The sequence below is a fragment of the Microcebus murinus genome, chromosome 21 (genome assembly GCF_040939455.1).
Source record: "Microcebus murinus isolate Inina chromosome 21, M.murinus_Inina_mat1.0, whole genome shotgun sequence".
NCBI lineage: Eukaryota > Metazoa > Chordata > Mammalia > Primates > Cheirogaleidae > Microcebus > Microcebus murinus.
This window is the reverse complement of record NC_134124.1, coordinates 2,352,991-2,366,717: the sequence shown is the minus strand read 5'-3', so window position 1 is coordinate 2,366,717 and position 13,727 is coordinate 2,352,991. Positions and strand designations below refer to the sequence as shown.

Genomic DNA, 13,727 nt, shown 5'->3' with positions numbered 1-13,727 from the left:
TTCGAACTCCTAACCTTGAACAATCTGCCCGCCTTGGCTTCCTAGAGTGCTAAGATTACAGGCGTGAGCCACCGCGACCAGCCTGTATGGTATTGCTATTGTTACTGTTATCATGGAAAAGCACTTTGTCTTAATATGCAAAATAAAGTTACATATAGATAGACCCAGATAATTATAAATTGTTTTTTCACCCATGTGAAAATCTGGAAGGACTTTCAAAATTATGAAGGACAATCCTTCATTGGGTCAGGATATCCCACTCATTTTAGGATGCTTAGTAGTCCTGGGCCCTGCCTGTATGCTAATAATGTCCTCAAGTGAACTAGACTCCTCCACAAATTTCTGAACATTCTGGGGGAAGAGGAGTAACTACTCCCTTTGAAATCCATTGTTATAAACTGTGTTCATTATAGAAATTAAATTCCTATGTTTATGATAAAAATTCTTTGCCAGCACTACCATCACTTTTTTTAACTTGCACAAATTTGGAATCATATTTTGTTTCTTCATCTTTTATATCTAATCAGTAATCTACACTTAATAATTGAATTTTGATTTAATATTATATTGTGATTGGAAAAGACCTTAGAGTCCATAAAGACCAGTAACTCGCATACTGATGTGTTTGAAGAATGTTTATTTCTAGTCTGTAGTGAGATGAGCACAAAAAGATTTCCATAGCAATTTGACATTGTCATGGCATCCAAGCCGTGATTTTTGTATTTTACAAAATTATCAGATTGGAAATACACACATTGTCCTTTGTCATTTTTTTGAAGCATTGATATAGACCAATAATTTTTAAACCTTTTAAAAGGTGTAAATAAAGCACTTAAACTAACTTTCATCAAACTAAAGCCGTGTGGAAGCTCAGGGTGCAAATTTCACGAAGGTAAAGCTCTCTTTAGAATTTTTCTGAGCCTGAAGACCCCCAAACTCCCACAGTGGCCCCTCAGTGCCACTGTGGACTTTAGGGATTTTTAGAGCATGGTCTTAAACCCACTGTTTATAGAGGCCAACATGTTCCTTTTACTGCTAATAAAATAGGGGCTTAATTTATATTCTATGACTGGCGTCCTCAAACTACAGCCCGAAGGCCACATGTGGGCCACCTAGCACATTTATCTGGCCCTCCGGGTGTTTTTGCTCCCGCTGCCTGTCCTGCTTAGCAGCTGACTTGTCCCGGGCCCACACTCTCCAATGGTCTGAGGGGCAGTGAACTGGCCCCCTGTTTAAAAAGTTTGAGGACCCCTGTTCTATGACATAAAGTATAATTTTTCCTAATTTGTAAATATATCTTATAAATTTTCATAAAAGACACACACACACACTCTAACTGGACTGAAAATAAACACGAGGAATGTAGTGTCCGTCTGCTCTTGTAAGTTTTGTTCCTGGAATTATTTTCAAATTTCTGTTTGTCTTCTGTGTCTGTGAGGTCTTTACTATTTGTGGAATGGCTTCCCCACTGGCAGTCACAGGCTCTGCCTCAGTTTCTTTTTTTTTTTTTTTTTTTTTTGAGACAGAGTCTCACTTTGTTGACCAGGCTAGCGTGAGTGCCGTGGCGTCAGCCTAGCTCACAGCAACCTCAAACTCCTGGGCTCAAGCAATCCTGCTGCCTCAGCCTCCTGAGTAGCTGGGACTATAGGCATGCACCACCATGCCTGGCTAATTTTTTCTATATAGATTAGTTGGCCAATTAATTTCTTTCTATTTATAGTAGAGACAGGGTCTCACTCTTGCTCAGGCTGGTTTTTAACTCCTGACCTCGAGCAGTCTGCCTGCCTCAGCCTTCCAGAGTGCTAGGATTACAGGCGTGAGCCACCGCGCCCAGCCCCTTAGTTTCAGTTTATTCTATTGGCTTGTGGAGGTGACTTGTTGGGCCCTCCAAAGTGAATTTTGTATATAGGGCACCACCTGTATTTTAGGTAAATCCATCCTAAATACATGCTTTAAATTTAGTAAAAGTTCTCATAGGATAACTCACAGAAAGACAGTGCTTTTTACATATCCATATAGATCTGATTATTTCACTCAGCTACTTGAAATTCTCCAAATTACTCTTAGCATAAAGACCAGTAACCATTCTGAAATCTCCTCTGCCTATTTCCCTCTGTTTCCTGCTCTCTCCAGCTACCCTGTCTTTTTTGTTTTATTTTTGAAGTGCTTAGTTTTTTCTAATTTCGGGATCCTTGCATGTATTCTTCTCCTACCACAACCCAGATTATTTCCCTCATATTTCTTCTTCAAGTCTTAGCTTAAATGTCATCTTGGGGAAACTTAGTCATCCCCTTCACTAGCTTAGTGTTCTGTAATATATTCCCATACCTTCCCGTATTTCTTCTTCATGGCATCATTACAATTGACACAAAATAATTTTTTGTGTAATTATCCATTTGTATGTTCTCAATATGTGCAATAAATAATTTTGGAAGAATTATTGATATAAATGTAAAGTGGTTTTTTTTTTTGGTTTTTTTTTTAGGTTAAAGAAAGACCCGATGTGGGAGTTTATATCAAAGATTTATCAGCTTATGTGGTAAATAATGCTGATGATATGGATAGAATTATGACACTAGGCCACAAAAATCGTAAGTGTCATGCTTAATTGTGATTAAACATCTGTGTGTTGAGTCAGCTGGTTTAAAGCAAAAATGGTTTCTTGGAAATCATTCCCTTTGATTATTTACTATTAACATATAGCAAGCATATGTGAATGAATGACATCACAGATCATTTTCCATGTTGACCCCAATTTTCTTTTTAATAGTGCTAATACTTGAAACTCTCTTGTTAGCTATAATAATATTGTAAAATTTATTGAGCACTTAGTAACTGGGAAGTACTTGTGCTAAGTGCTTTTTAAGGATAGTTTCTTTTAATCCTCACAGAGGCTATGATGCTATTAAATTCTTACCTTATGAATGAGGAAACTGACACTTAGTTTAAGTAACTTGTCTAAGGTAGTATAACTAGTAAGTGGTATTAACAGAATTAGTGTTCAAACGTAGACCATCAGTCTGCATTAATCAGGGACTGTACTAAAATCATGTCTTTTATATGAGAAACATTACCCTAACCCTAACCCTAACCCTAACCCTAATGAGAAACAACATTATAATCCCCAAACAACCCCCTTATTTAAATTTACTATCCTAATTTTACATAATACTGTTTTTCTTATCTATTTCATATAACCTGAACTGTTGGCACATACTAGTAAAATTTGCCTTTATTACTATTTATTTATTTATTTTTGGAGACAGAGTCTCGCTTTGTTGCTCAGGCTAGAGTGAGTGCCGTGGCGTCAGCCTAGCTCACAGCAACCTCAAACTCCTGGGCTCAAGCAATCCTACTGCCTCAGGCTCCTGAGTAGCTGGGACTATAGGCATGCACCACCATGCCCGGCTAATTTTTCCTATATATATTAGTTGGCCAATTAATTTCTTTCTATTTATAGTAGAGACGGGGTCTCGCTCTTGCTCAGGTTGGTTTCGAACTCCTGAGCTCAAACGATCTGCCCGCCTCGGCCTCTCAGAAAGCTAGGATTACAGGCGTGAGCTAATGCGCCTGGCCTACCAATTCTTTTGTTATCAACATAAAGTATAAGAAATTTCATATAATGGAATGGCTAAATATACATTTGTGCTTTTGTGGTTTAGCCATGTTCTCTGATTGTTGATTGTGATTAAATTAACTAAATTAAGTATTTTAAATTGTTCTAGATATTTAATTATATTTTTAAAGACATTCTACGTACCACTTTTTTAACGAGTTTCCTTTCTTTATTAAAGGTTCTGTTGGTGCAACTAATATGAATGAACATAGTTCCCGTTCTCACGCCATCTTTACAATTACTATAGAATGCAGTGAAAAAGGTGTTGATGGTAACATGCATGTCAGGATGGGGAAGCTCCATCTCGTAGATCTTGCTGTAAGTAACAGGGTACTACTTAAGGAGTACTCTTTCTGGTATTTTATAAATGAGTAAGAATTAAAGTGAAAAGGCATGATTTTTTAAGTTTTTACTTGTGTGTGTTTTTAACTTATTGTCTATTATGGAATATTTCAAAGGTATACAAAAGTAGATAGAATAGTGTAATGATCCCCCATGTACCCACCACTCAACTTTAACAATTATTAACTCATGGCTAATCTTTTTGCATCTACTCTCACCTACTTTTTACTTTCCTCTATTATTGTCAAGTAAATTCTAGACAATGCATCCAATTTTTTACTGTTTAAATTACTTTTTTAAAAACCTTGGGTAGAATATTCTGTACATTTTAATTTTACACTTGATCTTAGCCAAAAGGTTGAGAAGCGATGTACATTTTAATTTTAGCTTACTTTTGTCTCTGTTTATTGCTAGGGTTCAGAAAGACAAGCAAAAACTGGAGCTACTGGACAGCGCCTAAAGGAAGCTACGAAAATCAATCTTTCTCTTTCCACCCTTGGTAATGTAATTTCTGCCTTGGTTGATGGAAAAAGCACTCACGTACCTTATCGTAACTCTAAATTGACACGTCTTCTTCAGGATTCCTTAGGAGGAAATTCAAAAACCATGATGGTAAGACTTAATTGGGGTATAGTTAACATCAGACACATTTATGATTCCAATTTATGGCAATAATTGACATATATAACATTTTAAAAACTATTATTTTACTTTTAAAATTTGTGGTTATCCTTTCTGTAGTACACCATATGTATCAGCCCACAGCAGTGTTGTTTGGAAATCCATGTGGTTGATAGTCTTTTTTTTCAAGAAGGCCAGGGTGCATATGTGCTTCAAAAATTTTTTTCATATGTTTGTAATGGTAGTATTAATTTGACTATGTCAAGTGTAAAAGATTTTTTTTTCTTAATTCAACAGTGTGCAAATATTGGGCCAGCAGATTACAATTACGATGAAACTATTAGTACGTTACGGTATGCCAACCGTGCTAAGAATATTAAAAATAAAGCTAGAATTAATGAAGATCCAAAGGATGCTTTGCTTCGTCAGTTTCAGAAAGAAATAGAAGAACTGAAAAAGAAGCTTGAAGAAGGTAACTTCTTAAAATATTAATCATTATGTTGACTATAAGTATGTTTTTTAACCCCTGAGTGCCTAACAAAAACCACCTATTAAATGTTTTTTTGCACCTCTAACATCGATAATTAAAAGAAATTTCTGGAAAGTAACTTGCTACTTATGTACTTAGCATTTTCATATTAAGCTTAAGTTAAATTGCGTAATACTGGTGTATGTGGTTTTTTAAAAAATTAATTTAACTTCATCTGTTATCCTTTTTCCCATGACCTTTTGTACATAACATATGACTACTTGTTAGAAAATTAATTTTTGTCTCTCTATGAGAGCAAATTCTACCAGGTATGTATTTAGGTGAAAATGACCAGAGTTCTGGCTTTTATAATTAATATTAGTTCACTATTTGAAGTAAAGAAAGATATCAAACAGTCATGGGTAAACCAAGTTTGCTGTAAATAAAAATGCGTCGTGTGCCCTTAAAAGTATGCTTTCATACTTAAATTTGAACGTGGGATTCTGTTTTGGAAATTCTTTTCTAACAGCAGCGTGCTAGAAAGTTAGAAAGTTTGAATATCTTATTCCTGAGAATGAGAAACTCCCAGTTATCATTAAGTACTCGGTGAATCCCTGCACCTCCTAGTCCTTTCTGTCTGGTGTAGAGCTCTCTGCCTAGCACAGAAACAGAGAGCCTTGAAATTGCACCTTTACAGTTTGTGGGGAAACTGATTAGGTTAGAGGTGAAATCCAGAGATGCCCGCATCACAAATATCTGGAGAAGGTGCCGATTCGGTAAACTTAGTTAAGATTATAGAGGAAAAGCAGTAAGTGAACTCTTAGATAATGAAATTTCATATTTTAAATGTGACCACTAGGTGGTATTTATAGCCAGTATGTTTTAAAGATTTTTAATTTCTTAGCTAATGTTAATGTTGAGTGCATACCTTTATTTTGCTGACTTTTTTACATTTTTAATGTAAAGTATACACCAAATTTACCATTGCAACTATTTTTAAGTGTGCAATCCAGTGGCGTTCAGTATTTCATGTCGTGCAACTATCACCATCATTCATCTCCAGAACTTTTTCATCATCCCAAACAGAAACTCTGTACCCATTAAATACTGACTTCCCATTCTCTTCCCCTCTAGTTCCTGGTAACCTCTCTTTTACTTTCTTCTTTATGAATTTGACTATTTTAGGTACTGTAGGTAAGTAAACTCATAGTGTTTGTCCTTTTGCGTCTGGCTCATTTCACTTAGACTGAGTCTTTGAGGTTCATCCATGTCCTAGCATGTACCAGGATTTCTTTCATTTTTAGAAATTATGGTAAAATATACATGACATAAAATTTACCATTTTAACCATTTTTAAGTGTACAGTTCTGTGACATTAACTATGTTCACAGTGTTCTGCAGCCATCCATCTCCAGAACTTTTTCATCTTGCAAAACTGAAACATTGTACCCATTAAACAGTATCTCCTCATTCCTCTCTTCCCCCAGTTCCGAGAAACAACCATTCTACCTTCTAGTCTATGAATTTGACTACTCTAAGTGTTTACATTAGTGGAATCATGCAGTGTTTATCCTGCAAATGGCTTATTTCACTTAGCATACTGTCTTCAAGGTTCATCCATGTTGTAGCATGTGTCAGAATTTCTTTCCTTTTTAGGCTGAATGATATTCCAGTGTATGGGTATATTATATTTTGTTTATCCTTTCATCCACTGATGGATATTTGGGTTTCTTCCACCTTTTGGCAATTGTGAATAATGCTGTTATGAATATGGGTGTACACATACCTGTTCAAGTCCTTGCTTTAAATTATTGTGGATATATTCCCAGAAACAGAATTGTTGGATCCTACGGTAATACTATTTTTTTTTTTTTTTTTGAGACAGAGTCTCACTTTGTTGCCCAGGCTAGAGTGAGTGCTGTGGCATCAGCCTGGCTCACAGCAACCTCAATCTCCGGGGCTCAGCGATCCTACTGCCTCAGCCTCCCGAGTAGCTGGGACTACAGGCATGCGCCACCATGCCCGGCTAATTTTTTTTTTTGTATATATATTTTTAGTTGGTCAATTAATTTATTTCTATTTTTGGTAGAGACAGGGTCTCGCTCAGGCTGGTTTCGAACTCCTGACCTTGAGCAATCCGCCCGCCTTGGCCTCCCAAAGTGCTAGGATTACAGGCGTGAGCCACTACGCCCGGCCTATTTTTTTTTAACACATTTCATTTGTGGTCTTATGACATTTGTTTTTATAATCTAGTTAATAGAGTTGTTCATATAAACAATAAAAAAGTAAGCAATAGTGTTAAAAGAATTATTTTTAAACTTTTTATTTTAAAATGATTTTAGACTTGTGGAATACTTGGAAAGATAACTATGGAGAGTTCCTGTCTCCCCTTCACCTGGCTTCCCCTACTATTAACATCTTAAATAATCATAGTACAATTACTGAAACCAGGACATTTACATTTATGCAGTCTTATTAACTAATTTGCAGACCTTATTAGAACTTCGCCAGTTTTCCTTTCACTGCCTTTTTTTCTGGTCCAGGATCCAATCCAGGATCACACATTGCATTTATTTGTCATGCCTTCTTAATGACATCTTACAGCAGACTTCTCCTCTAGTCTGCCATCGCTCCTCAGTCTTGCATTATCTTTCATGATCTTTACCATTCTGAAGTGCAGTGGGTCATGTATTTTGTAGAATGTTCCTTAATTTGGGTTTATCTACAGTTCTCTAATAATTATCCTGTAAGGTTTCTCCACTATAAATCTATTATTTTATTTCTCCATTTGTAATTATTATGTATATTGTGGGGATCACATCATACTTTCTTCTACTAATTTTAGCATCCATCAATGCTTCTTGCCTGTGATAATAATTCTGCGGCATTCACTCAATGGTGGTTTTCTGTTGTCATCATTTCTTCTATGTTTAGTCTATAGAATTCTGTTGTAAGGTATAACAGTCCCTTAATCCCCATTTATTTATTCATTTATTCAACTATTTTTCTTACTTAGTTTGTGGATTATAATCTAATACTATCATTACTTATTTTGTTGCTCAGATTGTCCCAGCTTCGGCTATTAGGAGCTCCTTTATAGGAGTTCCTGTAGCCTTTCAGTGTGCTCCTGTCAGTGTTTTTGAGCTCTCCCTTACTTTCTGGCACTACAAGATGTGTTAGGTTCATCTTGTGTCTGCCCTGTTTAACCTTAGAATTGTCTGTTTCTCCATGGTTCCTTTGGTAGGAGAATAGTGTTTAGAAACGAAAATTTGGGCACTAGGTGTGCTCATTGCCACCAAAATGTTGTTTCTAAGCCCACAGAACAAAATATTTTTAATGAATTCCTTCTCCTAGTACTCTGTGTTCTCTTTTCATCCTTTATTTACAGGTACAATTATTACCTGGTTGTGGTTAGTGTATATTTAATTTTTTTCCTCAAATATCCTTTGTTTCCTTAGACATTTCATATATGGATAGTATTTTAAAATAATTCAAAGATAATATAGTACTGATCTGTATTAATATTGGTTTAATCATTCCATTTTATTGGATTTTTTGGTCTTTAATATATACTTAACATTATCTGTGTACAAATAAGCCTTTCTTTTGAAATATATCTTGTGATATGGTCCTAAAAGTGGGATCACTGTGTTAGATGACAGTTTTATGGCTCTTTAAAAAAAAATACAGATTGAATGGATTATTTTAAAGTCTTAAACAGGAAACTGGAGAGAAATTGCTCCCCAAAGTGATCACATTTTTTAAAGACTGAATTAATAACTCTATCACATCGTTTATATATATATTTAGAACTTAAATTAATGATTTGAAATTTTAAATGGGTCAGAATTTAACTTCTTTTTAGGGACATTAAAAATAAAATCTCAGTATATGTCTTATCTATTTCTGGGATTAGCATATCTGATATACTGGCTAGGAGCATTCGAATAGAATTTAAATGTGTTACTTGGGCAACAAAAATTTAATTTAAAAAAGTTGATATAGGAATCTCTTAAATAGCCAGTGAGTAGGTACAGAATAAAAATCATTGTACTAAATTTCTGTTCAAGGAGAAGAAATATCAGGCTCTGATATCAGTGGCTCAGAGGAAGATGATGATGAAGAGGGTGAGATTGGAGAAGATGGAGAGAAAAGGAAAAAAAGAAGGGGTAAGTTCTGTTTAGTGTTCTAATTTGTAGAAATTAGCTAGAATTACTGCCTAATGGTGGTTTCTCATTACTAAGGCGGTAGAGTGCATGCCTTTTGTTTTGCCAATTTAAGTTATGGTAGCAATGAGAACAGAGGATGTATGCTATATACCTGGTTAACTTTGCATTTTTTTCTCCTATATTGATCTCCTGTATATAGCTGCCTCAGAATACTGTATGTTCTGTTTTTTTAAAATAATTTAGAATTGTATGAATTTCTATGATGGTGGTTTATACCATTTTAAAATTTCATGTAGGGTTTTAATTTTATAGAGGGATTTCATCAGTGTTAGGAACTTGATAGGAAATTAGGATACTGTGGAGTTTTCCCTCAAACAAGGTTAGTCTTTAGAAGTCATTGAATTTTTAAATAATAAATTTGTATGACAATTCTAGGTTTTTTTTATAAAATGTACTCTCCTTCTCACGCTGAGTATGAAATAAGACTGTGTTTGCTCTGATAAGAATGTAGATGACATGCAGAAGAGACAGACATATTATAATGGCCTACATTTCAAGCCTTTTTACTGTAAATATTTATTTCAGAACTCTCTTCCATTAACGTAGTCATTGTTTTCAAGCTGGTGCATAATTTGCTTGTCTTGTTAAAATGATGTTGCTGAAAATAAACTCATCACTGCTTGAATAGGAGTCCCAAATTTAAAAGCCATAAAGATTCTGTAACTTCAAAAGGCAGAGAAAAGCATGATTTAGGGCAAGAGTTGGCAAGATACAATCCACTAGCCAAATTTATCCTACCACCTGTTTTTGTAAATTAAATTTTAATAAAGACAGCCATGCTCATTTGTTTACGTATGGTCTGTGGCTGCTTTTGTGGAAACTGTGTGGCTTGCAAAGCCTAAAATGCTTGTCACCTGCCCTTTTGTAGAAAATGTTTGCCAACACCTGGTTAAGAGATGATTTTTTATTCATACCTCATTTTTCACAGAGTAGGTTATTCTTTTCAAAGCTAAAGCAGACAATAGATTTGTAAAAAGTAAAATTTTAAATAGAAAAAAAGCCATTGTTTAGTATATTAAAATATTTAATAGTAATAGACTCTCCTTCTAGACTTAGGAATTTAAAAATCTTCAGTGAGCCTTTTGAAAGTTTTGACTTTGAACATAAATTATATTTGATAATTTCATGTTTTGGAGGAGAGAGAGTGAAAGTGGAGACAGCAAAGTGTGTGTAATGAAGGAATGATATAATTTATCATTTCCCAAATTAATTATGTATGACTTTAAGTTTTACAACTCCATTTCTTTAAGTTATCAACCTACAGAATTTAAACAGACTTAAAGGTCACCAAGTTACTTATTTATTTATGTACTTATTTATTTATTTATTTTTTGAGACAGAGTCTCGCTTTGTTGCCCAGGCTAGAGTGAGTGCTGTGGCGTTAGCCTAGCTCACAGCAACCTCAAACTCCTGGGCTCAAGCAATCCTGCTGCCTCAGTCTCCCGAGTAGCTGGGACTACAGGCATGCACCACCATGCCCAGTTAATTTTTTCTACATATATTAGTTGGCCAATTAATTTCTTTCTATTTATAGTATAGATGCATCTCGCTCTTGCTCAGGCTGGTTTTGAACTCCTGACCTTGAGCAATCCGCCCGCCTCAGCCTCCCAGAGTGCTAGGATTACAGGCACTTATTTATTTTTTATTCTAGTCATTTTAACCTTCACAATTATTGTGTTTTAGGTGACTAATGGGATTTGCCCACAGTAGTTGCTTAATGGAAAAGTTTTCCCTCTTTGGGGGAATTCGCCTTCATGGCTTTGTAAAGTAGAGAATATTGGATAAATTACCAAGACTGGTTTATGGGAAAGTAAGTTTTGGTTCTTTAATGCAAAGCTTGATTGTCCTTTAAATTCTTTCTCTGGAACTGAATTTTCCTCTGTGTATGTGTTCATTTTCTTGTTTCCTCTTTCTTTGGTTCCCGTTGGGCTCATTTCTTTGTCTTCCAGGCAGTAGCAGCAGCAGTAGTTCAGACTCCACATGTTCTGTCATAGAGAAACCTCTGGATAAGTTCTTGCCTAGTGAGTGGTAGCTCTTAAATTCTCTAACAGAGCTTTGGCTTTTCCATAACCCATGGGCTTCATTTGAGAAATGCTGTACTGCTCCCTGTCATTTCTTGAAGAATACATGTTGGACTTCTCAGTAGAACAAAGCATGTGATGATTCCCTCCATCCCTTCATTGCTTCCAGTAAACCATAATTGTTAAAACATATGCTTCAGCTTATGTTTGAGACAATGGAAGAGAGATTCATGCTTTTGCAACTGAGATAATGTAAAGAGAGCTAGTAAGCTGTATAAAAGAATAATTCTTACAGTTCTTTTTTAGGTTTCGTGATAAATTTCTAATCTTGCTCACTACAAGAGACATGTAATATCAAATCCTAAATTTCTAAAAGTACTATTATATTTGGAAGTACACCAGTGCCCATTATAACATGTCGTACAGTTAAAAACATTTTACACTTTGGTGTCCTATTCTTAGAAGTAACTCAAGATTAAAGGCTCTCAAAGAAAAATGTAAAGTTTGAAGCAAGTGAAGATAAATTGAATAGTATTTTATTTCAAATGGACATTTATCCCTATTTCTAAATTATCTGATAGATTTTAAGAAATTTTCTAAGATGTGATTAGAGAATTCAGCATCACAAGAAGTTGTTCATGCAGGATCTAGACTTATTTCAAACTTAAAGGCTTTTTCTTAAACTTTAGTTAAGTTGAAAAGTGTTATTTAATTTTATCTATTTATATTTTATTTTCAGAAGAAAAGGAGGTGATGCTTTATTGTACCAGCTTGCAGCTTACTGTCTTTTAAAGCATTATCTATATAACCCTTTCTAAAATTAATAACAAAAATACTGCTTATTATTGTCATGCTTTTAGCTTTCTAGAGGAAGAATTCTAGGAATATTAGAAACTTTTTCTCTATTTACAACTCTTAAGCAAGTTACCAAAACAATTAATTTCAGAGGATAATTTGTAAAATACATGAAATTGCTTTAGACACCGTATAGAAGTATTATTTTGTATTATAAATAGTAGGGTGTGAGAAAATAACTGAGTGGGAGGCATTGTAATTTAATTTTCTGTTTTAAAATTTATCTTAATTCTTAAGGAGTAGTTATATGACATATGTTATGAAATGAGTTGTATTCAATTCAAAAAGTTTTAATTACTATTTGCATACCTAGCACATAACATTTTTTTGTTGTAACGTGGGCGTGCTGGTGAAGTGAAGAGACGGTTGTCCCAGCATGTGGTGGCTGTAACTTGTATGTACCTTTCCTTTTAAAAATGTGAATGGCCTTCTTTTAGGTGTCCCTTGCTTGAATCATCAATTAGCATTTACTTCTATAGAAACATTATTGTAATTACCCCTAAAAATCTACTAATAGATTGAATGTATTTTAAGTTTGTTATTATACAGGTGTACTTCATTTTATGTAATATATGTTTTTTTCTGAAAAATTGTCTATAAGGTTTGAAAATCAAATGTATTAGAACTTGCTATCTTTAAAAATTTCTTCACTGAATATTTTTGTTAATCAAATAATTGGTGTAAATTACTATAATCTAATTTATCTATTTAGTTGGTTCAGGTTTTTGTGTTGGATTTTCTTAAAGTGAGGCACACCTGTAATGGATCCTTAAGCTGGAAGAAACATTGAATTGGGAAATTTTAGAAATGGACAATGTGAATTTTGTTATTTTTAACTTATTAATTTTTAAAATTGGTGTAATTTTCTGTTTTGCCCTTTTAGATTACTTCTTAGGTCTTAGCAGGTTCCCAATTCCATGTCTACCTTTAGCATACTACATGGAGTTGAATTGTACATTTGTAGGAGTTTGGAAATCAGTGTGAGCTCTTGAGATTGATTCGAATTGTGATCTTAGATGAAATTAATCTTAATAACATTCTTGCTTAAATTACATCTCTTATTGTGTTGAATATGCTTTTTTTAATATACGCTCTATTTCAGTTTTGATAATGATTAGATTTATTTCTATACTTATGCTATTATACATTTTTCTTTGTTTTACAAAAGAAATAATGTTTTCCTTTTTTTCCTCCTCATCTCTGTGCATATGCTTCCTGTCTACGATTTGCTTACTACCTCTTATTGCAAGATCAAGCAGGTTGGTGTGATTGATTTGCACTCCACATGGTACAATTTATTTATCATATAAAGAACTTTGTTATTTAAATACATTAAATTTTAAAAATTTAATGATTTTTTAGTAAGGTAAGTATCCATCTTATATTTAAAAAAAAAATCTCTCAATTTTAGCCTTTTAAAAGAAATGTTCTTTTTTTTTAAGTTCTTAAAGACCCATTAAGACAAATTTTGGAAATACAAATATAAATAATTTCACATTCAAACATTCTCTTCCTGCTTTTTTAACCCTAACCCTAACGATCAAAAACCCTAATGATCAAATGCCTAGTTACCT

The 13,727-nt window shown here is 34.2% G+C and overlaps 1 protein-coding gene across 5 annotated transcripts in view; it reads left to right on the top strand.

Moving 5' to 3' along the window:
* KIF3A (kinesin family member 3A) overlaps positions 1–13,727 on the top strand; it is a 43,652-nt gene that overhangs the window by 17,042 nt on the left and 12,883 nt on the right. For 3 of the 5 annotated variants that reach the window (XM_012762131.2, XM_075996035.1, XM_075996034.1), the window contains exons 5-10: positions 2,486–2,591; positions 3,795–3,934; positions 4,373–4,570; positions 4,877–5,051; positions 9,119–9,217; positions 11,227–11,298. In XM_012762131.2, the coding sequence (XP_012617585.1) occupies positions 2,486–2,591; positions 3,795–3,934; positions 4,373–4,570; positions 4,877–5,051; positions 9,119–9,217; positions 11,227–11,298 (790 nt within the window). Of the gene's footprint in view, positions 1–2,485; positions 2,592–3,794; positions 3,935–4,372; positions 4,571–4,876; positions 5,052–9,118; positions 9,218–11,226; positions 11,299–13,403; positions 13,413–13,727 lie in introns of all 5 variants that reach the window. The other 2 variants (XM_075996036.1, XM_075996038.1) reach the window with 2 other exon arrangements.